At 35.5% G+C, this 23,112-nt stretch overlaps 6 protein-coding genes and 1 long non-coding RNA gene across 9 annotated transcripts; 5 read left to right on the forward strand and 2 right to left on the reverse strand.

The window, feature by feature from the left end:
* The first annotated feature begins 12 nt into the window (after positions 1 to 12).
* LOC116176504 lies at positions 13 to 1,376 on the forward strand. The gene is made up of 2 exons (XR_004146457.1): positions 13 to 148; positions 199 to 1,376. It is a non-coding gene; the product is annotated as an uncharacterized LOC116176504 (long non-coding RNA).
* A 2,598-nt stretch (positions 1,377 to 3,974) lies between these two features.
* LOC116176856 (E3 ubiquitin-protein ligase rififylin) lies at positions 3,975 to 6,446 on the forward strand. 2 transcript variants are annotated; one of them, XM_031495665.1, is made up of 7 exons: positions 3,975 to 4,125; positions 4,190 to 4,312; positions 4,362 to 4,492; positions 4,546 to 4,710; positions 4,761 to 4,963; positions 5,395 to 5,611; positions 5,662 to 6,446. In XM_031495665.1, the coding sequence occupies exons 2-7, from the start codon at positions 4,206 to 4,208 to the stop codon at positions 5,835 to 5,837; spliced, it is 999 nt and encodes a 332-aa protein (XP_031351525.1). In that variant the 5' UTR covers positions 3,975 to 4,125; positions 4,190 to 4,205; the 3' UTR covers positions 5,838 to 6,446. The 2 variants fall into 2 exon arrangements, with proteins under 2 accessions (XP_031351525.1, XP_031351524.1); XM_031495664.1 differs by having other exon boundaries at positions 3,979 to 4,312.
* A 915-nt stretch (positions 6,447 to 7,361) lies between these two features.
* On the forward strand, positions 7,362 to 11,105 carry LOC116175700 (E3 ubiquitin-protein ligase MARCH3-like). Of its 2 annotated transcripts, XM_031493945.1 has the most exons (4): positions 7,362 to 8,071; positions 8,162 to 8,349; positions 8,395 to 8,588; positions 8,635 to 11,105. In XM_031493945.1, exons 1-4 carry the CDS (start codon positions 7,879 to 7,881, stop codon positions 9,002 to 9,004), a joined length of 945 nt encoding a protein of 314 aa, XP_031349805.1. In that variant the 5' UTR covers positions 7,362 to 7,878; the 3' UTR covers positions 9,005 to 11,105. The 2 variants fall into 2 exon arrangements, with proteins under 2 accessions (XP_031349805.1, XP_031349804.1); XM_031493944.1 differs by having other exon boundaries at positions 7,366 to 8,349.
* Positions 9,015 to 10,917, reverse strand: LOC116175701 (ester hydrolase C11orf54 homolog). Its single transcript, XM_031493946.1, has 7 exons — positions 10,776 to 10,917; positions 10,633 to 10,731; positions 10,398 to 10,573; positions 10,184 to 10,348; positions 10,044 to 10,140; positions 9,269 to 9,435; positions 9,015 to 9,223 (listed from the first exon to the last, which is right to left on the reverse strand). The coding sequence occupies exons 1-7, from the start codon at positions 10,849 to 10,851 to the stop codon at positions 9,050 to 9,052; spliced, it is 954 nt and encodes a 317-aa protein (XP_031349806.1). The 5' UTR covers positions 10,852 to 10,917; the 3' UTR covers positions 9,015 to 9,049.
* Positions 11,106 to 13,059: 1,954 nt separating the features above from the next.
* LOC116175702 (serine/arginine-rich splicing factor 7-like) lies at positions 13,060 to 16,368 on the forward strand. Its single transcript, XM_031493947.1, has 4 exons — positions 13,060 to 13,286; positions 13,344 to 13,622; positions 13,670 to 13,859; positions 16,005 to 16,368. The coding sequence occupies exons 2-4, from the start codon at positions 13,421 to 13,423 to the stop codon at positions 16,210 to 16,212; spliced, it is 600 nt and encodes a 199-aa protein (XP_031349807.1). The 5' UTR covers positions 13,060 to 13,286; positions 13,344 to 13,420; the 3' UTR covers positions 16,213 to 16,368.
* Positions 16,369 to 18,252: 1,884 nt separating this feature from the next.
* Positions 18,253 to 20,021, reverse strand: LOC116176006 (dolichyl-diphosphooligosaccharide--protein glycosyltransferase 48 kDa subunit). Its single transcript, XM_031494424.1, has 5 exons — positions 19,766 to 20,021; positions 19,215 to 19,708; positions 19,026 to 19,160; positions 18,818 to 18,976; positions 18,253 to 18,768 (listed from the first exon to the last, which is right to left on the reverse strand). Exons 1-5 carry the CDS (start codon positions 19,890 to 19,892, stop codon positions 18,379 to 18,381), a joined length of 1,305 nt encoding a protein of 434 aa, XP_031350284.1. The 5' UTR covers positions 19,893 to 20,021; the 3' UTR covers positions 18,253 to 18,378.
* Positions 20,022 to 20,244: 223 nt separating this feature from the next.
* Positions 20,245 to 21,959, forward strand: LOC116176004 (U4/U6 small nuclear ribonucleoprotein Prp31). Its single transcript, XM_031494423.1, has 2 exons — positions 20,245 to 21,724; positions 21,779 to 21,959. The coding sequence occupies exons 1-2, from the start codon at positions 20,342 to 20,344 to the stop codon at positions 21,878 to 21,880; spliced, it is 1,485 nt and encodes a 494-aa protein (XP_031350283.1). The 5' UTR covers positions 20,245 to 20,341; the 3' UTR covers positions 21,881 to 21,959.
* Positions 21,960 to 23,112: the final 1,153 nt, after the last annotated feature.

Below are 23,112 nucleotides of genomic sequence, written 5' to 3' on the forward strand. Positions count from 1 at the left end.
AACAATATAAATATTTATCAATTGTCACTTTCATGTCAACCACATATGAGGGTCATTTTTTATTATGTAGGCCATGCCATGCCTTTTCCAAATTTTAATATCTATAATTGTTATGTCATCTTTCACTCTTAATTTTAATTAATATATTGTAAGTATAGATTTTAATGTATTCTAATTTATTGTATTGACTTTTTGTAGTCCTGTCCTGATAAAGAGACTAACCAGTCATGAAAATTTGCCTTTGAAGTAAACTAATGTAACCTGCATGAGTGTCTGGAAGCCGATACCCAATAATTTAACTAACGTGTATTGACTGCAATAATTCATTGAAATCGTCTCTCATTGCATCAATCACTTTACTTGATAGGTACTCTCATTGAATAAGTATTACTTATTTAATGGTATACTATACACTAGGGATGTAACGGAGCTTCGGTTCCGATTCCGAAAGAGCGAAACTTCCGATTAATTTTGCACTTTCGATTCCGATTTCGGTTCCGACAAATTTTAATCCGATGTTATATCGGAGGTTTATGGACAGGGTCGGTGCTGCCACAATTAGTGCGTTTGCGTACAAATATGTTTATACTTGTGGCGTGGGGAACTCATGCCTTCTGTTGATTACCTTTGCACTTGTGTTCCTTGAGTATAATTTACTTCTTATCGAGTCACTTAATTTGTTCTATTTACATATTGGTATTGTAATTTAAGATGTGACATGTCTCTTCTTTAATGTTCCGATTTCGGTTCCGATAAACCAAATTGAAAAAGTCCGCTTCCGAATTCGGTTCCGATACAACTGCTTCCGTTACATCCCTACTATACACTATGACCGTTGAGTGAAGGATCTATCCTTCACTCAACGCTATGACTATAACTCTCGCAAGGAAAGATTGCCGGTCACAGAACACTTGATCCCGATCTACAATCTCTGTTTTTCGTAAGGTGCTAGCGACTTCCGGGAAAGTATCGTGTCAATGTTGAACGAAAAGACTTTTTGTTCAACATTAGCACGATCCTATTCCAGAAGTCGCTCGCATCTTAATAAAAACAAAGATTGTAAATCGACGCACGGTGTGCTGTGACCAGCAATCTTTCCTGGCGAGAGTTATATACGAATTTATAGCCATACCGATTTTATGAAGAGACCAAAGCAGAACAGATTTATTTTATGAATTGAATCTTTTTTTTTGTTTCCAAGATGAGGAACGTTAGCAATAACTGATATACCTCATGTATAATTGTTACACAAAGATCGATTTAAACCGTTTTTAAAGGAAGGTTTGCAGTTGAAATATAAAGGGAGCGTTCGTTTAGGAATAAATTGTTTCATGAAAACTTTTGTATGTTTAAATAGAAGTTTGTACTCGAAATAATCTTCCAGTTGTTCTTTACTTAAACTTTTGTTACCTTCCTTAAAATATACTAGGGCATTAAGGCTTTTTAGTACACCCATGTTGTACAGTACATATTACATAATCACACCCTACTCCTTCTCTCTCTAATATTGATATCTCACTCAAAGGTTGGAATTGGAACTCATATGAAATATAGGTTCCGGTTCCGCACTATTTAGATATAATTATTTGCTAATGGCCGTTTGCACCGACAAATTTAAGTGGTGCTTAGCTTAAGCGTAGCTTAAAATCCATGGCAACGATTATTGCGACAATGGTTGCCATGGATTTTAAGCTAAGCACCACTTAAATTTGTCGGTGCAAACGGCCATAAGGGTTCCGGATCTGTGGCTTAAGTAATTTTCGGTTCCGGTTCCAGTTTTTTATTATTATTAATTATAGAAAATAAATAATACACAAAATTAAAGTACTTACATTATTCTTTTGCATAATCATATTTTTTCGGTTCAATTGCAACTTACTAATAGTAACGGTGTCGGTATCGGTTCCGGATCATAACTTATTGAATAACGGTTTAGGTTTCAAGTGAGGATTTTATACCTGGAATCCGTTCCGGTTTCAGTACCGGTTCCAATTTATGGTTGGGACCCATACTATAGGCCGGGCCTGGTTTCGTACTATACCTCTGTAGAATCATATAAGAGATACACAGTTGGGTAAATTAGAAAAAAAGTTTCGTATTTTAGGGCCTAGTAAAGTAAAATTCTAAAATTCCGATCAGTTCCAATTAAAGATATTCGAAAATATCTGAAATTAAACAATTTCGTATTTATTTTTTCTGACCCTGTTTGAAAATGTATCACAAAAGAAATATATCTTCCTCATTATCGGCACTTAAGTTCTACAGGATCGTGGCCATCGACTTTCACTGCAACGTTTCGTCTTTAAGAAACCATCATCAACAATATTTTCATATGCACGAGAAAAAAGTACATAGTGTAGCATTTTTTTGCCGAATACAACAATGTATGGCACAATATTATTCTTTATGTTATGTTAAAAATTTAATAAGAAGCCTTTTTGTGACTTAATTAATAAACAATTTTTAACATTTTGGTGTAGTAGGCGTTGACAAAATATCAAAATAATTCATTGATGGTTCTTTTAAATGACATAATAAAGAATCATATTATACCATACATCGTTGTATTCGTAATGAAAAATGCTACTCAATACAGTATGCACATACCTTTTTCTGGTCCATAAAAAATATGAAGTTGATGATAGTTTTTCAAAGACGAAACCTCGCAGTGAAAATCTGTGAGCATCATCTTGTTGAGCTATGGTGTTCTTTGTACTGTTTCTGATTCGACTACCTTTATTTTTGGTATTAGCAAAGAGTATGTACTCTTTCGTATTTGTCACTCATAAAATATTATATGTTACCTAAATCTCAGCATGGCAAAGTTTACACTTGACCAGCAACCTTTTTTTGTCATACGTCATGAGCGCGATTACGTTTACTATACCAATGTTATGTTAATAATAATAACCAGTATGTTGAGTTTACGAAAAGTTTTTAACACACAAACACTTTAAAACCAAATTTCAAGAGCACCAATATAAAACGAAAAATATCTGTTCTTTGGCACTAATAATAACGGGACTGGTATCAATAAGTCAGGGCAAGCGGATCCGGTACCGACTCTTTTCGGTTCCGGTTCCAATCCCTGCTCAGAACCCACCATATACTTCTCAGAACTTGCTCCATCTGATATTACTTATTTCGAAATTTCGCCACCTTCAAAAATTTTGTCGATTCTCGGTCCCTCGTCCCCATGTTCTTCAGCAATGGAACTATTAAACTAGCTATAAAATGGCGAAAGTGCATAGATAATAATGGTACATCTACTTTGATTCATTGAATGTATAATTTCATTTTTTTTCGTTTTTTTCCATGCGTAACGCATCATAGGGATTTCAATGTAAAATTCATAACATGCGATTATTGGCTCTCCAAATTATTTTAGAGCAAAAATGTATTAAGGTTTTTTGTAGAAAAAAATTTTTTACGTCAATCAACCCTATTAGTTTTCAATTTTTTGCATAATTGGAAAAATAAAACTCGTATCTTTTTCAATAATCTGTGATGCCATGGAATTTTATAATACAAAAACTACGCCAATATCCGTCAAGCCATGGAATGTGTGCTATAAAACAAATGAAATTCTATCAAAAAGTGTTATATTTAGAACAACGAATTCAATATAAATAAAGACCAAATTACTAAAAACGGTTTCCTAATATAACAATTTACAATAAATGTTGGAATAAATCACCATTAACTGCAATACAAAAGTCATATTCGACGATGCAATTTTTATTGCAATTCTTGCAGCAGTAAAGCGAAAATTGCAGTAATTATTCAAAAAAGATGCGGTGATTACACCATGCAATTTTTCGTGGAATTTATTGCTGCAATGAACTGCTGGCAAGAATTGCAATGAAACTTGCATCGTTTAAAGACGATTAAGATTTTGCAATTTTCTACTGCATTTATGAAATCGGCGTAATTTTAACCACTACGTCTTGAAGCTATGGTAATGTAACCACCACCAAGCACCATTTGCGTTTTAGGTTACAAAATAACGTCATGTTATGCTAGTTATATTTTTTTCATTTTATATTTTAATGCTTTACCCGTCGTTTTAAAAATCTCATTTCTCTAAATCGATGAGTCATTGCATCGAATGATTTGATGTCATAAGTAAGCAATCTAGTCGTTTAAGTTGAATACATTTCAAGAATGGATTGAGAGTAGGAAATTGTAGTGAGACAAAAGTTAAAATGCCCTGTACCAAATGTAACACGGAATTCACTTTGCTAACATGGAAAATAAAGTGTTCCGACTGTGAGATGTATTATTGTACAAAGTGTTTAAGGAAAACACAAGGGTATTAACGATGAAAACATATGATAGGACACTATAGGTTTTCCTTGCAGAGTCTTATACTGTGATAAATGCGTGGTTTTAAACAAAAGACCTCCCGAACGGGAAAAGTTAATGGAGTTGAGATCGAAAGATTTGCAAGACTATTTAAATAAGAATCATATATCCACTCACGGTTTAGTCGGTAAACAGATTCCGGACTGACGAGTAAAAACCATTAAACAAATCGCATTGTAGAGAAATCTGAGCTAGTTGAACTGTTTTATAGACGTGCAATTCCCGCAGGTAATAAAAAAAATCAAAGTCGTTTGGCATCGGTTTTAAGCGGTTCCGTGCCCAACATCGCAGCACAAGGCCAAGACCAAATCAATCAACTCAAATCCAACATAAACAACATGCGAAGTTAGTTCACGTAACCATTACAATGAAATCCTGAATTTTGTCAATTGTAGGCTACGCAGAAAGTACACTTCACAATTTAGGTAGAAAGATCGGTCCTCAAGAGGCCGAGCAAAACAATTTTGCCTTCGAAGGCCAAACTTTTCACACTTTCCTCAATACTGAAGTGCCGTTCGGGCAACAAAACAATGTTTCTGTCAACACATCCGTACGAACCGAGACCTATATGGATAACTCTCAGCCGACAAGTTCAAGCGTAAGTGTTTTAAATGAGAGGCTGTCTAAAGCTGGATTCACATGCATACGAAATCCGACGATACTGTAATCCGAAAGGCGTGTGATGGGTCAACAATTTCAAATGTCAGGCTTGAAATTTTTGACCAATCATACACCTTTCGAATTACAGTATCGTCGGATTTCGTATGCATGTGAATCCAGCTCAAGTTGCAATCCTTACTGCTACAATGGACAAATCTGTTATACCATTATTTTACAACATCAAATGGGATCTTAGGACCAAATCTACTTTGGTGGTCTAACTAGTGCCATTGTATAGATTTTTCCAAATTTAATATCATTTTGATCCTTTGTTCAATTGTTGGTACTCCTATCAAATAATGGTATTAACAGATTTGCTAATTGTATTAGTAGGGGTTACAACTTAATAAGTTTTCAACATAATTTAAGAACCAACAAGCGACTCATGTGGAACCTACGCCACCAACTAAGTATCCAAAACTGTCCGATTTTAATAGCATAGAACAATTGAATGAGTTGTCTATAAAACAATTGAAGGAATTACTAACTTTGAATAGGGTTGACTTTAAAGGGTGCGTCGAGAAGTCAGAACTTTTAGATCGTGCACAACGCTTGTGGCTTGACAATAATCAGTACAAAGATAAAGGTTTGCTTTTACTAATAGGTAAATGTTTTTTTTTACGGAGACTTTTGTAGCATTCGAAGATGCCAATGTTGAAAATTTATGTAAAATCTGCATGGACGCGCCACTCGATTGTGTTTTGCTAGAATGCGGTCACGTTGCTACTTGCATACAATGCGGTAAACAACTGGCAGAATGTCCGATTTGTCGGCAGTTTGTCAGTAGGGTGGTGCGAACTTTTAAAGCGTGAGTTATTAAAATTATTATGTGTAGGTATTATTATGTAGTTACGATAAGGTCGAAATAAATTCTGCAAATTGTTATGTTTTAAAAATTTAAACTCTGTATGTAAATGGTATTAGATTAAATTCAAATGCTGGTGATAAATATGGTAATTAGTAGAATTTTTCTTAAATATTTGTGATACACTAATTTGATGTAAAGATTACCGATTACTGTCTGTGTTATAATGATTAGTAATAAAATTATTTTATTAGCCATCTGCTGTCAACACACTGGGGTTTCTGTTCTCTTAAGAGTTGCAGAATCATTATTTTTGGAGCACCCTGTGCACTTTTATATATAAGTACTCACTAAATAAATCGTCACTTGCTTCCTGTACGTACACATTTTGAATATACTGTGCCCAGGGTCGGCAACCTATTGAAACGGAAGAGCCAAATGTTACAATTAACAAAATTTCCCAGTTTTTAAAGAGCCATTAAAATATTTGATTCAATATTATAGTATTTGGTTATATACCTGCAACAATGCATCGGTCTTTTCTAGCTGATACCTGGTAAAAAATATTTTTAAAAATCTTTTGTGCAAATGTCAACTATACAGGGTGGTGACTTGCGTAACGGATTTCATTGTAAAATTCATAACATGCGATTATTGGCTCCCCAAATTATTTTAGAGCAAAAATGTATTAAGGTTTTTTATAGAAAAAATTTTTTTACGCTAATCAATCGTATTAGTTTTAAATTTTTTGCATAATAAAGACGGAAAATTGGAAAAATAAATAATCTGTGATGCCATGGAATTTTCTAAAACAAAAAGATATCCAGTTGTCAATTAGTAGCAGTTCGAAATGGATTGTATGATCGATTTGCTTTTTGTCTTGCAGTTAATGGTGACTTATTTGAACATTTATTGTAATTGTTATATTAGGAAACCGTTTTTAGTAATTTGGTCTTTCTTTATGTTGAATTCGCTGTTCTAAATAAATACTGTTTGATAGAATTTGATTTGTTTTATAATAATAATAATAATAATAATTAATGTCCAACAGAAAAAAAATACATTTTCCAATTACAGGACAACAACAGATTAATATGTATAGAGTACAAAATAATATAAAGAAATATATAGCTGACATTCCATGGCATGGCGGATATTGGCATAGTTTTTGTATTATAAAATTCCATGGCATCACAGATTATTGAAAAAGATGGGGGTTTTATTTTTCCAATTTTCCATCTTTATTATGCAAACAATTGAAAACTAATACGGTTGATTAACGTAAAAAATTTTTCCTACAAAAAACCTTAATACATTTTTGCTCAAACATAATTTGGGGAGCCAATAATCGCATGTTATGAATTTTACATTGATGCGTTACTCAAGTCACCACCCTGTATATGGTTGTGGATCTACAGAAATTATTTTTGAATGCACAGGGTGTCCCATTTTTACGATGTCAATAATTAATGTATTTTGGTAAATATAACATCGTGCATATTTTTACTTGTTTCAATGTTCAAAATGCCATAATTATTTTTTTTTTCAAATGGAACTACCACTATTTTATTTCGCTATTCGATTGTCTTTTGTGTTCTCTTCAAATTTTATAAAGGCTGTCCCCATAGTTTGACAAAAGTACCTACCCATTCATTAATAACATGGTTAGGTATATATCGGAGTAGGCTGTGATAATAAAAAACAAAAGTATACCAGAAAGTAAACAAGTATCACAAATTTATTATTTGCTGCAAGTGTGCTTTCAATTTCGAAATAAAATAATATTAATTAAAAAGGTGAATTTCGAAAAAATCAACAAATTGTTTTAGATAAGTAAAGGGCAGAATCGCGTATGCGGCTAACCACAGCAAATTGCCTTGGATAGGAAATAACGACGGCGGGTGTTGTCACTACCTCTGTCCTTGTCTAAAGTCGCTACCTACCGTTTGCAAAAAACATCTGTAATATCAAGAATGCTAATGATAAAAGGAAATTTGACATTTACCCCAAAAAAATTATAAAAGTATAAAAAAATCCTGTTCTTGGGAATGACTAATAACGCAATAAAAAACACAGACATTTCGCCACGTTCTCAAGAACAGCAGAAAAAGATAGTCGTCTCCATTGTATTAAGTGAATCCGCGGCGAGCCAATTAAAATTAAATGTACCTTACGTGGAAGACTTGGAGGGTGAAAGTAGTAGTCAAGCGGTTGGACCGTACATGAAAAGATCTGTCTCGAGTGTGTATAATTTAAGCAAGTTGTTTGAGAGTAATGACGTTTTAAAGAAGCGACGAATTTTAACGGACACTGCTTATTTCTCATCTAAAGCAGCCGATTCTTCGTCATCCGTGGAGTCAAACGAAGAAGCAGAGATTATTAGTGATGGGAGTTCGGATGAAAAATTGAAACCTGTGGAGGTGCTGACGCGACCACTACTTTCAGTCAATAGTACGGCTCATGGAGGTCATATTAAGTGCAAACGTAACAATATATACATATCGGTGGTAGACAGAAGGGTGCGAAGGTTTCCGTCTTTCTGAATCCGTAATCGATGCTTTTAGGATAGCTCCGATTGGTTTAATATCTGCAGAATTTGCCATGGCGGTGAGAGTATCGGCGATTTACTTTCGCCATGTCGCTGTCGTGGCTCGATAGCATTGGCCCATATGGACTGCCTGGAAAAGTGGTTGAAGGAATCCTCCAACAGTCACTGCGAATTATGCAAATACCATTACACGATAGTTCGAGAACCTAGGTTTACTAGCCATCCAAGTTAACGTTCTAAAACTTGTTACCCGTAGATATGGGGTACTAAAATCGGTTCTTGTTTTCATATTAAATCCGGGTGAACGATTTTGGGATATGGCGCTAGATTTGGTTGGTTTCGTTATTTATACTGCAGCAACAGTTTTATCCACGTATACTCTGTCTGTACTGTGCACTGCCGCAACAAAATCTACGAGCACACGATTTGGTTCACCACAAATAATAGGATTCAGTTCCGTCTTGGGAATTGCCGTAATTGAATTCACCTACACATCTTGGCTATTAGAAAGCTTAAAAAAACACCTCCTTGCTTGGGAAGTGTGGAACCGTAATAACTGCGATTTAAAGGTGATTCTATCAAAGAGTAAACAGCCAATTAAATACCAAGTGGAAGACTCGGACTGAAACAATTAAAAAAAGTTAAACCCATAGAATTTATTATTGACAATTTTAATCTCTTCCCACTTTATGGGTGTGTTCAGGTTTATCGACCCGATAAATATCTTGGGCTAAATTGAAGTACCCCAGGTATTCGACCGTGTCGGGCGTGGTGTCGATATGATAATGGCCACCTTCTCCGTGATAGCTGAAGCTGTGAAAATGCTGCACTCGCAAATCGAGGTCCTGAAAATGAGGATTGAAAAAGTGAGACAGTTAACTCCCGCTTACGTAATCGCCGGTAATAAGAGTGCCGTTGGCGATTAAAGGTGCGGACATTTCGTAAAACTTTAACCACTGATTAATCTCATCGTCGGAGTTTATAGCTGTCTCCGAAAAGTGGGGCATTACGTGTTGCTTCGCTTTTCCCTCCCTCAATAGAAAGGTACCACCTAATCCTATAATGAAAATGCAAAATTTTTAGTCTCGTATTGGCGACTCTCGTTAAGTTGAAGCACCAGCGCGCAGCCGTCTCTTAGTAATTTAACGTTCGGCCAAAATTTCTACCAGTAACGCCGCCATTGGGAATATTTGAATTTGCCTCAACTGAGCCACCACGCATTGTGCTAATGCGTCTGCTTAACGTGGGTCGCCTGTACGAGGTGGTGACTTGACGAACGCACCATAGGAATTTCAATAATCATTTTTTTAATTTCCGATTATTGGCTCCCGTAATTATTTTAGATATAAAGTCTTTTTAGGTTTTTTGTAGAGAAAAAAACTGTCGCGTTTAGAAAGTCATGTATGCCATGGAATTATGGAAAAAAAACAAAAGCGCCTGCATTTGCCATTAGTTAGCTTTCATTGATCTCATGGCACCACTGATTTTCTTAAAAGCGCCAGTTTTTAGCAATATAATTTCTTGGTTTCAAAGTTGAAAAAATTAAAAACTATAGTATATGCATGGATTTGTAATTTTTTTCTATACAAAATACCTAAATACACCTTATCTCTAAAATAATTAGGGAAGCCGATAATCAGAAATGAAAAAATTAAAAACGGTTACCTAAAATTCGATTTCCGTAATGATCAGCCAGTACACCTCGTATACTCGCAATGAAATCCATGCAGCCGACTCGCTTCTTTACATGAACTTGCAGAACCTAAACTAACACTGCACCAGTTTAATTTAAGACTTGCTACTACCTGCCCAGGTTTTCCTTCGCATATGAAAAAGTTCCCAAGTAATGCGAAGCGCGTTTCTGTTGTCGGGAGTTGTTCTTGCACAGGCGTTCCGTCTGTTTGGTTCACTTTAACGATACGAGTTTGCTGTTTGACTAAACTATTTTCGATATTGATATTCATAATTGCCTGTGGGAATGTTATGCTTCGCAAAGTATTTGCATTGTAAAACTTTTACCTCACAATTAACGGTGGCGTAGGGATGTGGACCTGCACCTGCTCCTATTATGAAAGCTGACTTCATTTTTACTACATCGGGAATATCGCACAAATCATACACCTTGTCATATTGTACGAAAGGTACAAGGTAAGGAGGTCCTCCAACATCCATCATATGAGTGTTACCATTTAAACCTAGATTAACATTGAGACTTCATTTTTGAAGCCAATTTCAATTTATTTATTCGACAAACCTTTATTGGCCAATGTAAAAGGCATTTGTGTAAGATCAGGGCAGTTGACCACCTCAACTTTGACATCTTGAAAATGTTTCTTCAGTCCCTTGTTTAAAACTACAACCTCTGCATGTAAACGAGTCAAAATTTAGCACTCATACCATCTGCAATTTCTTCAAGGGGTGGAACATGTAACGGTTTACATTCAATAGGCAACACTTTCATATCCAACGCCATGGCTCTAAAACTAGGTTTTGTAGTTCATCAACTGATTTATTCTAATTTAAGTAAAGGTATTTCGTAGTTGCACACGTTGATAAGATAATGTTTATTTTTTTAGATTACTTGACCTTACTTATCATTGTAAAATTACATCACAATATATTTTGTTGTTGACTGGAAGATATGGATTGTGGTTATTAACTCCAATAACTGTACAACTGTGTAAACAAATTAGGAAAATTTTGACTATTCTGGGAATGATTACCTACCTATATCAATTTAAAATACTGCAATTATGTGATTTTTTCTACTCATATTAAATAATAGGTAGAATACTGATGCGTTTTTAATTGAGAAAGTTATCTATTATTCAATATGTTTTCATTATTCAACTGTTGTCAGCCAATCGTATTCCGAGTTTGTCATTACTCTTCAGCTCACATTGTAGGGTTGCCTTGGAAACATATGTGTAGCAAAAATCAAGATCTCGGATCGCTGTCAAACATTAATGTCAATCAAACAAATTACGAGAAATCAGTTTTGTGAAAATTACGTGAAAATGGACAGTAGTGCAAGCATGATGAGCAGTGACGACGATATAATTCTAACTTCTCCGTATTTTACGTACATTGCTGATTTTGTCAATTGTTTGATGACATAATAAAACCATTATGCATAATGTTATTATTACTGTAATTATTGAATACAAGTAGAAAAAGTATAGTATTTAACTCGTGAGAAAGGCATTATTCACTCAGATAAATTACGCCACTCGTCTTCGACTCGTGGCGCAAATCTTATCTTCGTGAATAATTGCCAACTTTCTCACTCGTTGAATAATATACTATTATTCGAATTTGTAAACCTATACTTAAATGACATTACCATAACAGACTAGTAAACATTGAACAAAAACAAATGCTATCAATGAAACTGTTATGGTATCAGCAGATAGTTTAGAAATATTTACACTTAAAATTTAAAAAATCGTCTGGTTCTTATCATGATGATACATCCAGGTTCTAGCCTTTAAAAAAGAAAGAACACAAAAAGTTGATTTGGAGAGGATACTCAGTAAACCTTAATAACTTGAAAAATCAAAAATTGCCGTTATTTTGAATAAAAACTTCGCGATCGTTTTTAGCGCACTTTCCAACGAATTTGGGTGCGCTATTGCAGCCACTTTCTCTGTCCGTCCGTCTGTCCGAACCCTTAACTAGGTACTCGTACGTTTTCAAGATATTTAGTTCGTTTATTTTTGCATTCGGTAGCGTATAGCTCTGACACCTGAGCCAAGGAAAATCTTGACGATTAAACTGCGCAAAGTCAACTTATATCTTGTTGAAATTATAACCACACTTCCTTGTTTATGAAGATATTTCTTTGAAATTTTAACCATAGATGCTTCTCTCTCTCTTTCTCTCTTAACTTTTTTATTTATGGCGAGATTTTTTTGAAATTTTAACCAAAGATGCCTCTCTAGTAACCAAAATATAGCGCACATAGCTATGGCCTTTTCGAAAGTACTGGGCAATTCACGGAAGATGCGCGGAAGTTACTCGCCGTAGGGCAAAACCTTTTTACTTGAATTCTTAAGCCCCACCTAGGAAACTGCTTGCCACCTCTGCTACTTTCCTTCCTGAAGTTGGTATCTAATTGAACCTCGCAATAATGTATTTAATTATGATTTTTTTAAATCTATCAAATACTCCAACGGCAAATTAATTTGCGGATAAGCTGCATAGGTTTGTGGACAACATAATATTTGTTACGAACATAAACTATACTAACCAAAAGCGTATCAAATTTAATTGAATAATAATTATAAGAATTATGATGGAGAGAAAACACCTTACGTCTCGCAGGTGCGGTCAAGGGGCCGATGGCCCATGGGCTATGTGCGTAATCCGGTTCTGCGTATATTCAATATTTTTAGAATTAAGCAAATGTGCCTAACTAATTAATATCTAATACACTATAATAAATAGGATATGATTACCTTGTGTAATTTGCTTAGTTTACTCAAAATGAACTTGAACCACGCCTATAATTATGGAGAGATACTAGTTTTGTACCATCACTAGAACTTTGCAATATGACCTTCATAATTTACACATATTCAAATTGGATATTGTCGCAATAAAGACAATCTCATTTCGTGGCGCGATAAGTAAATTGACGGAATACGTTTGAATTGTATTTAATTTTCCTGCATTTAATTGTTGCGTGAACTTGTCATTAATTTGAATTAAGCGGGATTTAAATTGACCAATGGTATTCGTTTCAAAACAAACATAAAAAGAGTGTTGGTAATTTTGTTGTTGTGCGGTTGGCAATCTTTGAATTGAAGCTTTAATGTTAGGGTGAGTGAACCGCTGTGGTTAAATCCCAATTTCCTTTAGAATCTTGCCGATTTTTGCTGTCTAAAGCTATAATCAATTGCGTTACAGGTAATTATTTTACTTTTTACGCCCATCTGTAAAACTTAACCGTCAAATTATGCGTAGTTTCCGAGAGTGGAGGTGACGCCCGGGGTGCGTCCTTAACACTGCTTTATCGATCGCCTTCACCTTTTTCATTATACATGAAAAAAATGTCGCGCTACGGTTCCGAAACAAAAATATACGTGGGTGATTTAGGTAATAACGCCTCGAAGCAAGAACTTGAGGACGCATTCGGTTACTACGGACCCCTGCGTAACGTGTGGGTCGCTCGAAATCCACCTGGCTTTGCGTTTGTCGAATTCGAGGACCCTCGGGACGCCGAAGATGCTATACGTGGTTTAGGTGAGTGCGGTTCTGGTGAGATGTGCTTTTAACTCTGCCCTATGTAGATGGGCGTACAATTTGTGGAAGACGGGCTCGCGTAGAGATGTCTAACGGAAAGGCGGGGAGTGGTAGGTACAGAGGTCCACCTCCTCGATCTCGCGGAAGACCTTTTCATCCAGATGATAGATGCTATGAATGTGGCGATCGAGGCCATTATGCGCGCGATTGCCACCGGTACAAGCGCAATCGTCGCAGGTATGAGCCTTTCCTTAAAGAGCTTCACGATTTGTTTATTTGAAATTTTCAACGATCAATGCTTTAATACCATTTTTTCATTTTTGTTTAATGAAGACGTTTGCGTCCCAATGTACATTGCAACTGGGCGGGCTTTCACATTAGAAAATGTAAAGTTGGTGCATTTTAGATGTTGTTGAGAGGGGGAAGTTAATCAGAGTTGAATTTATATAGAGCCACCCTGTAAATTTGTTCGAATCTATACCAAACGATTTACAGTAGTTTTCTCAAGGCAATAAGCAAGTTTAGTAACATTAAATTAAGAAGCGATTTATGACGATATTTATCCAGATCCAAAATTCTGTTACAGTCACCTCCCAGACTTAAAAACAATTTTTACAATGACAATTTTAATTATGGCAAAAGGCAACTAAATATCGCATATTAATGATAGAACAATTTGTAACTATCGTTGCTGTTGTGTACATATGCAAGTCATTTTTACCCACTTTATTCAAAATTTTACAACAGGTTTATTATTCATCATGTTAGTTAATTAATTTTTTTTAATGGTCCCAAGCGACTGTTTCAAAGCAGTACCATACATACAGTGCATGTGCCATAATTAAACAATCTGTTTTTTAGAATATTTTTACCTACTTTGGAAGTGATTGGAGTAATGACTCTACTTTATAAACATACGCAAATATATTTTTGAAAATTACGCCTTCAAAAGTTCAAAAATTTGCGTGTGTTTTGTTTTTTTTTTCCAACTGGAATTAACAGACTTGACAAGTTTGTTCAGCTAATATTCTAGCCAGGAGTGGTTATTATAATGCTAAATCCGTAGTGGTCAAATATTCTCTCCCTAATTACTTTAGATATTTTTGTGCAGATTAAAATTACGAGTACATACAAATCATCCTTCAAATTTTCTTAATTTCGGAAGTTCAAAAATGAGGGACGATAAAAGTATGCTTTTTTGAAAAATCGCTGTTGCCTTGGAATTATAAAATCAAGTGAGCGCTTAAGTTATCTCTTATGTTATTTTAAGTCACTGAAAAATGTGCTCAACACCATAAATAATCGAAATCCACATTCCAAGCAAAGTTTAAACTGCCTTTGTGCCCTTGATCCTGATTTATATAATTTAAAAAAATGATCCAATTAAAAAACAAACTTGTGGATTTACCCCCAGTGGATTACAAATTTAAATAAACCACCAATATGAGCAACAAGGTCACTTCTGGTCGACAAGTATTGACCAAAAAAATCCGTTACTCCCTTGACCATTGTCATCAAGTCCAAAATCATGAGCTCCTTTTTTGTCGCTCATTAATAGTGATTTCAATGAAGTATAATAAAAATACAGAGAGCGAGATGGTCTTTTTGAATAACATCGTGTAGGTACTTATTTCCTGTTATTAGATGACTGAAATAGGCCTTCAGTGATTGCTGCCGGTGTGTTCTATGTTCTCACAACTCTAAAAACTGTTGGGGTTTTGCAAAATCTTTCTTGATATCTCTGTAACATAGTCTACAATGATAAGTAAATTAATTATTATAATTTGAATGCCCCCTCTTGATTACATTTTTTTAAATTTCCATAACTAGTTGCAATTATAAAGACGCTTTGTATAAATGGAGATGATTGGCTGACAGTACTGCCATGTTATAGGTATATAGTAGAATCGTTCACGTCTCGCGTTTGCATCCCACTGACTGCGTAGACAGCCACCAGGTAGAGTACTACGATGAGCTCTGCACACGACTACTTTTTTCATAAGACTACTGTGAGCCAGTGAGTTATCAGCTCTTTCGGGCGTACGCTAGTTGATTTACTACCTACCTACTGTTCACTTCACATCTCACGAGCTCAAAGACATGGTAAAAATTTAATTAATCAAATTAATCTCCTTAAATATTAATGATTGGTAAAAAATTAAACGTAGCAAGGGTGAGTATTGTTCCAGTTTAGTTCGTAGCTGAAAGCTCGAATCAACAGACGCTACAGATAGTGATGGTTCTTCTACATCTCCATAGATACATAAAGGACAAGATACAATTTACTTTCATTTTCTACATAGACTACTTATAGATTATTTAAAATTAATTTTATTTAAGCCCCCGTCTTATTGAAGTTGTATTATTTCGGTGTATTTACAGATCTCGCTCGCGATCACGTAGCCGTTCTCGTGATCGGCGCAGTCGATCCAGAAGTGCGTCTCGCTCTCGATCGCGTAGTCGTTCTCGTTCCAGATCACATTCACGTTCGGACTCTGCGCGACGCAGCCGTTCAGCAACAGGTGACAGAAAGTCAAGATCTCGCAGTCAGTCGGCACCTAAAGAAAACGGATCTACGACACAAAAGTAGATGCATTATTTAAGGGGAAATTTTTTTTTGTTATCATTCGATTTAGGATTAAACTCTGAACCATCACAGCTTCGTGTTTTTGTAACAATTTCAATATCTTTGATGTAGTATGTTTCTGTAATAATTTAGTTCATATTAAAAACGTTTCTACATAAATTTGCAGCATATTTTTGTTTTGTTGATTGCACCATTCCAACTGGTGGCTATAAATACTGGGTAGAGGGAACTTTGCTTATTTATTTTATTACTTTTATTATTTAGTACAATTATTATTATTATTATTATTATTTATAATTGATGGAAGATTTAAATTGCTTGTAGCACTTTCCATAGAGTATGATACGCGAAACAAAAAACAATCGTGAAGAAAATGTGAAATATTAATTAATACTACCATAATTTAAATGATACCATTTATTTTTAACACATGTACATGTAATTAGTTACGTTCATATCGTCGTTTATATCGTGTTGAAACATGACAGCTTCTATAGACTTCTCAGTTATAATTTGCTTTACTTGGGAATCACCCAGTGTTCAATTAGAGGTGGTAAATAATCACGTGATGTAACTAATTGTTTTTTTGATAAAGAAAATGAAAACTATTTGAAGTAAAAACATTTAACCCGGCAAACATCACATGTTACTTGAAATAAAACGTTTAACTCTCGCCAGGAAAGATTGCCAGTCACAGCACACCTTGTGTCGATTTACAATCTATGTTTTTCTTAAGATGCGAGCGACTTCCAGAATACGATCGTGCCAATGTTGAACGAAGTCTTTTTGTTCAACATTTACACGATACTATCCTGGAAGTCGCTCACATCTTTAGAAAAACATAGATTGTAGACTGGGATCAAGTGTTCTGTGACCGGCAATCTTTCCTGGGGAGAGATTTACTAATTTTGTTCTATTACTCAAATCTTTTCTTAAATAAATGCAATACGTTTTCTTCTACACTTCGTCAAACAGTTTGACATGTTGAATATGAAAAGAACCTGCATTATTGAGAAATAAGATACCAACTTGATTGACTGTACGCAGATGTTGAAATAAAGTGTTCCTTTGCATCCAGTAACCCTTGGAAAATCTCCCAGTTTCCACAGATGGGATGTTTGTACTTTGTAAAATGAATGAATTTGGATAACTGAGTAGTGCTTATTTTAATACTGCTTTTGTGTTCAAGTTGAGGATGTCTGTCATGGGAATTTTTGAAACCGTAGAAGATGATGGTTAAATTACAATTTTTTGTAGAGATATATCAGAAAAACTGAAACTTGCCGATTTTGTTTTTATTTTTTTATAATATTTGAGCAGATACCAAAGAAAAAACACTTTCTCATTGCCACTTTTCAGTTTGAGAATACCTACTGGACATATTTTCAAGGAAATTTGTCCGATGGGTATTCTCACACGATTAGGGCACCTATTGTGGGGTTTGCACCATCCTGTTGAAACCAATAGATTGAAACTTTTGTTTGTGTGCTGTTCATTGTTGTATTCATAATAAGAAATGCTTCTCAATAGAGTATGTATCATTTTTATGCACCACATCAAAAAATATTGGTAAAAAATAAAAACAGTTCTGTTTTTCTGGCATATCTTAGGAAGTAAACGGAATTTTCTGGTTTTCTTTACACCATAATAACTGTTCAATTGCACAACTGTTCCCTATAATTTAACCATCGTCGTATCTTCTGTGGTTTCACATACAACAAATCTCATAATGTTTCATGTAGCAAAACTTTAACCTTTCTCGACTTTTCTACTCGGCGACTTGTTGAAGTGCAAGATGAGGCACACGCGTACGATTTAGTTTAATTTAGTTCGACTTAATCCAATTTAGTCTGACTAAGTCCAGTAAAGCTCATCTTAGTCTGACCTTATGTAACTAGTACAATTGAATTCGCTTAGTTCGAAGTAATCTTAGCCCGCGGTACACTTTTTCGCTGAGTGGGTAACCCCTCGCATTAGAGTGAAGCATTTTTCCACATTTTTAAAAAAGAGGGATACAAGCAAATAATAACTTAAAAGAAACACTTTACGATTGTGAATTTATTTATTTGTTTGTATGAAGTAATGAAACGTGAGGAAAAAATGACAAACTACATTTATAACAATAATTCATTATAACACAGGCTCACATAACAATTATTAAATACTTAATTAATCGCCCTTAGTTTTCACTGGCTCATCTTTATAGTGAAGAAAAACAAATGAAAACAAAAATACACCCGCCATCATTGAAAATGCGCTAACATAGTAAGGGTATGCACTTGGTATAAAACGCTCATATTGTGTGTGCTGTAAAGGCCGTACAGATACCTGTGTACTGCTGTATAAATGTGTATAACCCACACGATCGTAATCTACATTCAGTTGATATACACCGTATACGTCCGGTATTTTAAATATTGCTTCATATTTGCCGGGTACTTTTCGTTTAAGTGTTGTGCGTATGAATGGATCGATACGAACAAACTCCAACTGAATGTCGTCAGTGTTATATGGCTTCCATTGGCCCGATTCCAAAATGTCCACTTCAATAGTGTAAACCTGCAATAATTTCATCAGTAAATGTTAAATTGGGGGGGGTTCATGTTACAATCTGATCCATAATAGTGTATGCTTGCGGAGGAGCTTTTTCTCCTTGTTTGTGATGCTGAACAGATCGCACCCGCAACTGACCTTGTTGCTTAAATACCCAATCGGCTATCGATAATGCCACTTTTTGATTACCCGAAATGGGAACCTTGGCTCCTTGCTAAAAGTTGATACTAACTTCCGTAATTTTTGTGTGGGTTAAAACATACCTCTCCTCTTTGCACGAGTGAAGTAAAGTATTCGTCGGAGAAGAACTCCAAAGAACCACTAAACACAATTCGTGCGTTATTTCTTGCTTGCAATCCAGCAATTAAGACTGTATTTTTACCAACTGCGTGCGGATACTGCAATATGAAATTAATCATTTAGCCTAATCTTCTCCCTGCGCAATTACCTACCTCTTTAATTTGCTGTTCGGGTATGTAACTATATGCAGTACTATCTGCTGTTAAAAATGGTAGAACAAGCGGATTCTCCGGATCAGCCAAAATACCAGTGCCACGATACAAAAGAGGAGCTATCTCCTTGCGTTGGCCCACAATAATCGGTGCGTCGATAAGAAAATCAGACGGGACAACAATTTTGGTATGCTGCCCATTATCAGAGATATCGTAATTTAAATGATCAATAACAAAAGCGCCTTCCTCATCCACTTCAAAACCACACTCGGACGCAAGCTCACGTAAAACATCGCCGGTCGTACTACTTCCCGCTACTAAAATGTTGCCACCCTCATCGATAAATTGCGTTATGGCATCGACACCCAGCGATCCCCCGAATTCTTCGACCGAAGGAGCAAATATAATTAAATTGTCGTATAAGTACTCTCCATATTTGGATAAATGTAACGAGGAATCGTCGGCAATTTTAAATGTTAGCTGGTAGCCACGATCTAAAGAAAGAAGGGGCCGGTAAATAATAACCTCAAATTTTTACTAATTTACCTTACCTTGTAACAATTTAAAAAATATGGAATGTGTTTCTTTTATAACTTGATTATCTAATAATACTAACGTATTTCCTGAAGCGTTTGCTACAGATAAAATTGAAAAAATTACAAAAATTACAAAATTCATTTTGAATGACTACACGTCAGCTACTCGAGATGACACCGGCACTCCAAAACCTTGCGTGGCTTTTTTAACTATTCCGTACAGATAAACCACCTACTCATGAGTGACATGAACTACAGCGGGAAGTGTCACTTGTTGGCTTGCTTAAGGCTAGAGATTGCAGATAACTTGTTTTAATCTCTTGAATAATCTGGAAAGATGTTTGAACATCTGCAGAATAATTATTTTAAAAACAAACCGCAAATTCGTCGTTTACTCCTTGGACTATGAGGATGCCAATCCGGTTTTTCTCTGATTTGTGGTTCATTTTGAAACACCGTGTATATAAAGTTTTTATTTGTGGGCGTATCGAAAATGTTCATAACCTCAAAAAATATAAAACTTAACCTACATGAACGATATGATACGAATCGTTTAAATTAAAACCTTAATCTTAAAAGAAGTACGAAAACATGTCTTTGGCCGACGAATTGTTAGCAGATTTAGAAGAAAATGATCAAGATGAATTTGAAGAAGGAATGGATGCGGAGGATGCGTCCGAAGTTAAAGAAGAAAAACCCAAAATCATCATTCCAATGGAAGAAGATACAACAAAAATTAATTCGGTAAAGGAATTATGCAAATTATGGAATTCGGATCAGTTGCGCACTATTATGAAGCAGATTAAGAGTTACGGTAGTAAACCACGTAAGGCATCCGATATTATTGGTCCCGTTGAGTCCGATCCGGAATACCAACTTATAGTTGAAGCAAATAATATGGCTGCAGATATTGATGGTGAAATTGTGACAGTTCACAAATTCGTGCGGGAAAAGTATCAAAAGCGGTTTCCCGAGCTCGATTCGCTCGTGGTAAGTCCCTTGGAGTATGTGCGGACAGTGAAAGAGTTAGGTAATGATCTCGATCAAGCAAAAAATAACGAGATTTTACAACAATACTTGACACAGGCCACAATTATGGTGGTATCGGTAACTGCTTCGACCACCCAAGGAACCCTACTAACAGAATTTGAGAAATTTCAAATTGACGAAGCCTGTGATATCGCAATCGAGTTGAATAATTGCAAGTTGGAAATTTACGAATATGTCGAGAGTCGCATGGCATTTATTGCTCCTAATATATCCGCAATTATCGGTGCATCTACGGCCGCGAAAATAATGGGCATTGCTGGTGGTCTTACACGGCTCTCTAAAATACCCGCATGCAATGTATTAATTTTAGGGGAGCAGAAAAAAAGTTTGTCCGGTTTCTCTCAGACAAATATGTTACCCCACACTGGGTTTGTATACTATTCGGAGATTGTGCAAAACTCGCCTCCCGATCTTAGGAGGAAAGCTGCTCGACTGGTTGCCGCCAAATCGATTTTAGCCGCAAGAGTAGATTCCTGTCATGAAAGTACAGACGGAAGAATCGGCAAAATGCTCCGGGAAGAAATAGAAAAAAAATTAGACAAACTCCAAGAACCTCCGCCAGTCAAGTTTGTTAAACCTCTCCCGAAACCTGTGGAAGCACCAAGAAAAAAGCGAGGTGGTAAACGAGTACGTAAGATGAAAGAACGGTACGCGATGACCGAATTCAGGAAGCACGCCAATAGAATGAATTTCGCCGATATTGAGGATGACGCGTACCAAGAAGATTTAGGTTACACTCGTGGTACTATAGGGAAGTCGGGTGCGGGAAGAATACGTCTTCCGCAAGTTGATGAGAAAACAAAGGTGCGAATATCGAAGACTCTGCAAAAAAATTTACAAAAGCAGCACGCTTGGGGCGGCAGTACCACAGTGAAAAAACAAGTTTCCGGTACAGCATCCAGTGTTGCCTTTACTCCTCTGCAGGTAAACAGTTTTTTTCTTCAAACTCGCACATCCGTAATGCATTTTTACTTGTAGGGACTTGAAATTGTCAATCCGCAAGCGGCCGAGGTGAAAGTGAATGAAGCAAATGCAAAATATTTTTCGAATACGTCAGGATTTGTGAAATTAGATAATTGAATTGTATTCATTTAAATCGTTTAATTTTTATGTTCAATTATGCCATGTTGCTGTGACAAATATAATTAATTAATTACTAGGCATAGTTTTAGTTGAGTTTTGAATAAGCACTTATTCAATGGTTTTAGTAAAGTGCTAAGGCTGCGCATAATCAATAAAAACCAGGCTAGGGACTATTACTAGGTGCTAAATGAAACTTCTTAATAACTTAATGTCAAACACCATTATTAATAGAACAAAACTGAATAACATAGTGCGCCATAATTGATTATAGAAAAATAAAAGTTCAATTAATACAACAATAAGTCAGTAAATAATGTTTATGAAAAAAAATCTCTGTATATATCTACATACTACCACATTAAATATTACAAAGGTTAAATGAAAGAATGAGCAATATTTGTAAAAATCCAATACATGAGAATGAAAATTACAAACGTTCATGATGCAATTTAATGGCGAATGAGGAACATAATTTAAATGAAGAATAAACTCAAAAACTTCATGTAAATACACTAAGTAGGTATCAATGAGGATTTGCGATAATTCAACCGTTTTAACCGGATTAGTAGAAATCACCATAGAAACAATTGTGGCAATAATTGTAGCCATAGCAAAATCTACCAACCCGGCTTAACCGGTTGAATTATCGTAAATCCTAAAATTAAAAGTTTCATTCCTATATAACGGTCATTATCCTAGTGAATTGCGGAATCAAAAACATCAGAAGATCTGCATATATTTGACATATCACATAGTACAATAGTTATAAATTCAATGATCAATTACGATCACGCTGAAGGAATTAGATAGAGGGGCAACCACCATAAGACAGATTTATTTCTTATTAAGCACTTCCCTTCTCTGTCCAACGTACTGGAACGCCAACTAGAAACTTGCCGTCGGAATCTGAGATTCCATAAGCGCCGTGTAAATCTCAGATTGTATTTTCGCGACAATTTCAAGTATGGCATTGCGCCTCTATCTCGATTCCTTCAATCAACCGTCCAAGATAATAAGAATGTGAATGATAAGAATGAGTAGGGATCTCGAAATCATAGAAGATACTGAGATGGATTGATTTAGAGAATTAGAGAAAAGTTGCGCAAAGGCTGTAAACAAAATCGGGAAATTCCGATTACTTCTGAAAACATTCCAGAAAAACCAAAATTTGCGGATATGGTTTTTATTTTTTTCTAATGTTTGAACAGATACAAAAAAATAAAATCCAC

The sequence above is a fragment of the Photinus pyralis genome, unplaced genomic scaffold (assembly GCF_008802855.1).
Source record: "Photinus pyralis isolate 1611_PpyrPB1 unplaced genomic scaffold, Ppyr1.3 Ppyr1.4_LG7, whole genome shotgun sequence".
Lineage (NCBI taxonomy): Eukaryota > Metazoa > Arthropoda > Insecta > Coleoptera > Lampyridae > Photinus > Photinus pyralis.

Bases quoted from the DNA above. Each gene is read 5' to 3' on its own strand.
- LOC116176856 (XM_031495665.1), top strand. From the start codon at position 4,206: ATGCCCTGTACCAAATGTAACACGGAATTCACTTTGCTAACATGGAAA. The intron at 4,493-4,545 runs GTAAACAGATTC...ATCGCATTGTAG, and splicing joins ATCCACTCACGGTTTAGTCG to AGAAATCTGAGCTAGTTGAA. The intron at 4,711-4,760 runs GTTAGTTCACGT...TGTCAATTGTAG, and splicing joins CAACATAAACAACATGCGAA to GCTACGCAGAAAGTACACTT.
- LOC116175701 (XM_031493946.1), bottom strand. From the start codon at position 10,851: ATGGCGTTGGATATGAAAGTGTTGCCTATTGAATGTAAACCGTTACAT. The intron at 10,349-10,397 runs GTAAAAGTTTTA...ACATTCCCACAG, and splicing joins ACGCCACCGTTAATTGTGAG to GCAATTATGAATATCAATAT. The intron at 9,224-9,268 runs GTAAGCGGGAGT...CCTCATTTTCAG, and splicing joins CTCTTATTACCGGCGATTAC to GACCTCGATTTGCGAGTGCA.
- LOC116175700 (XM_031493944.1), top strand. From the start codon at position 7,879: ATGACTAATAACGCAATAAAAAACACAGACATTTCGCCACGTTCTCAA. The intron at 8,350-8,394 runs GTGCGAAGGTTT...CGATGCTTTTAG, and splicing joins TATCGGTGGTAGACAGAAGG to GATAGCTCCGATTGGTTTAA. The intron at 8,589-8,634 runs GTTTACTAGCCA...TGTTACCCGTAG, and splicing joins ACGATAGTTCGAGAACCTAG to ATATGGGGTACTAAAATCGG.
- LOC116176004 (XM_031494423.1), top strand. From the start codon at position 20,342: ATGTCTTTGGCCGACGAATTGTTAGCAGATTTAGAAGAAAATGATCAA. The intron at 21,725-21,778 runs GTAAACAGTTTT...TTTTACTTGTAG, and splicing joins TTGCCTTTACTCCTCTGCAG to GGACTTGAAATTGTCAATCC.
- LOC116175702 (XM_031493947.1), top strand. From the start codon at position 13,421: ATGAAAAAAATGTCGCGCTACGGTTCCGAAACAAAAATATACGTGGGT. The intron at 13,623-13,669 runs GTGAGTGCGGTT...TGCCCTATGTAG, and splicing joins AGATGCTATACGTGGTTTAG to ATGGGCGTACAATTTGTGGA. The intron at 13,860-16,004 runs GTATGAGCCTTT...GTGTATTTACAG, and splicing joins TACAAGCGCAATCGTCGCAG to ATCTCGCTCGCGATCACGTA.
- LOC116176006 (XM_031494424.1), bottom strand. From the start codon at position 19,892: ATGAATTTTGTAATTTTTGTAATTTTTTCAATTTTATCTGTAGCAAAC. The intron at 18,977-19,025 runs GTATGTTTTAAC...ATCAACTTTTAG, and splicing joins CACTCGTGCAAAGAGGAGAG to CAAGGAGCCAAGGTTCCCAT. The intron at 18,769-18,817 runs GTAACATGAACC...AAATTATTGCAG, and splicing joins ACACTATTATGGATCAGATT to GTTTACACTATTGAAGTGGA.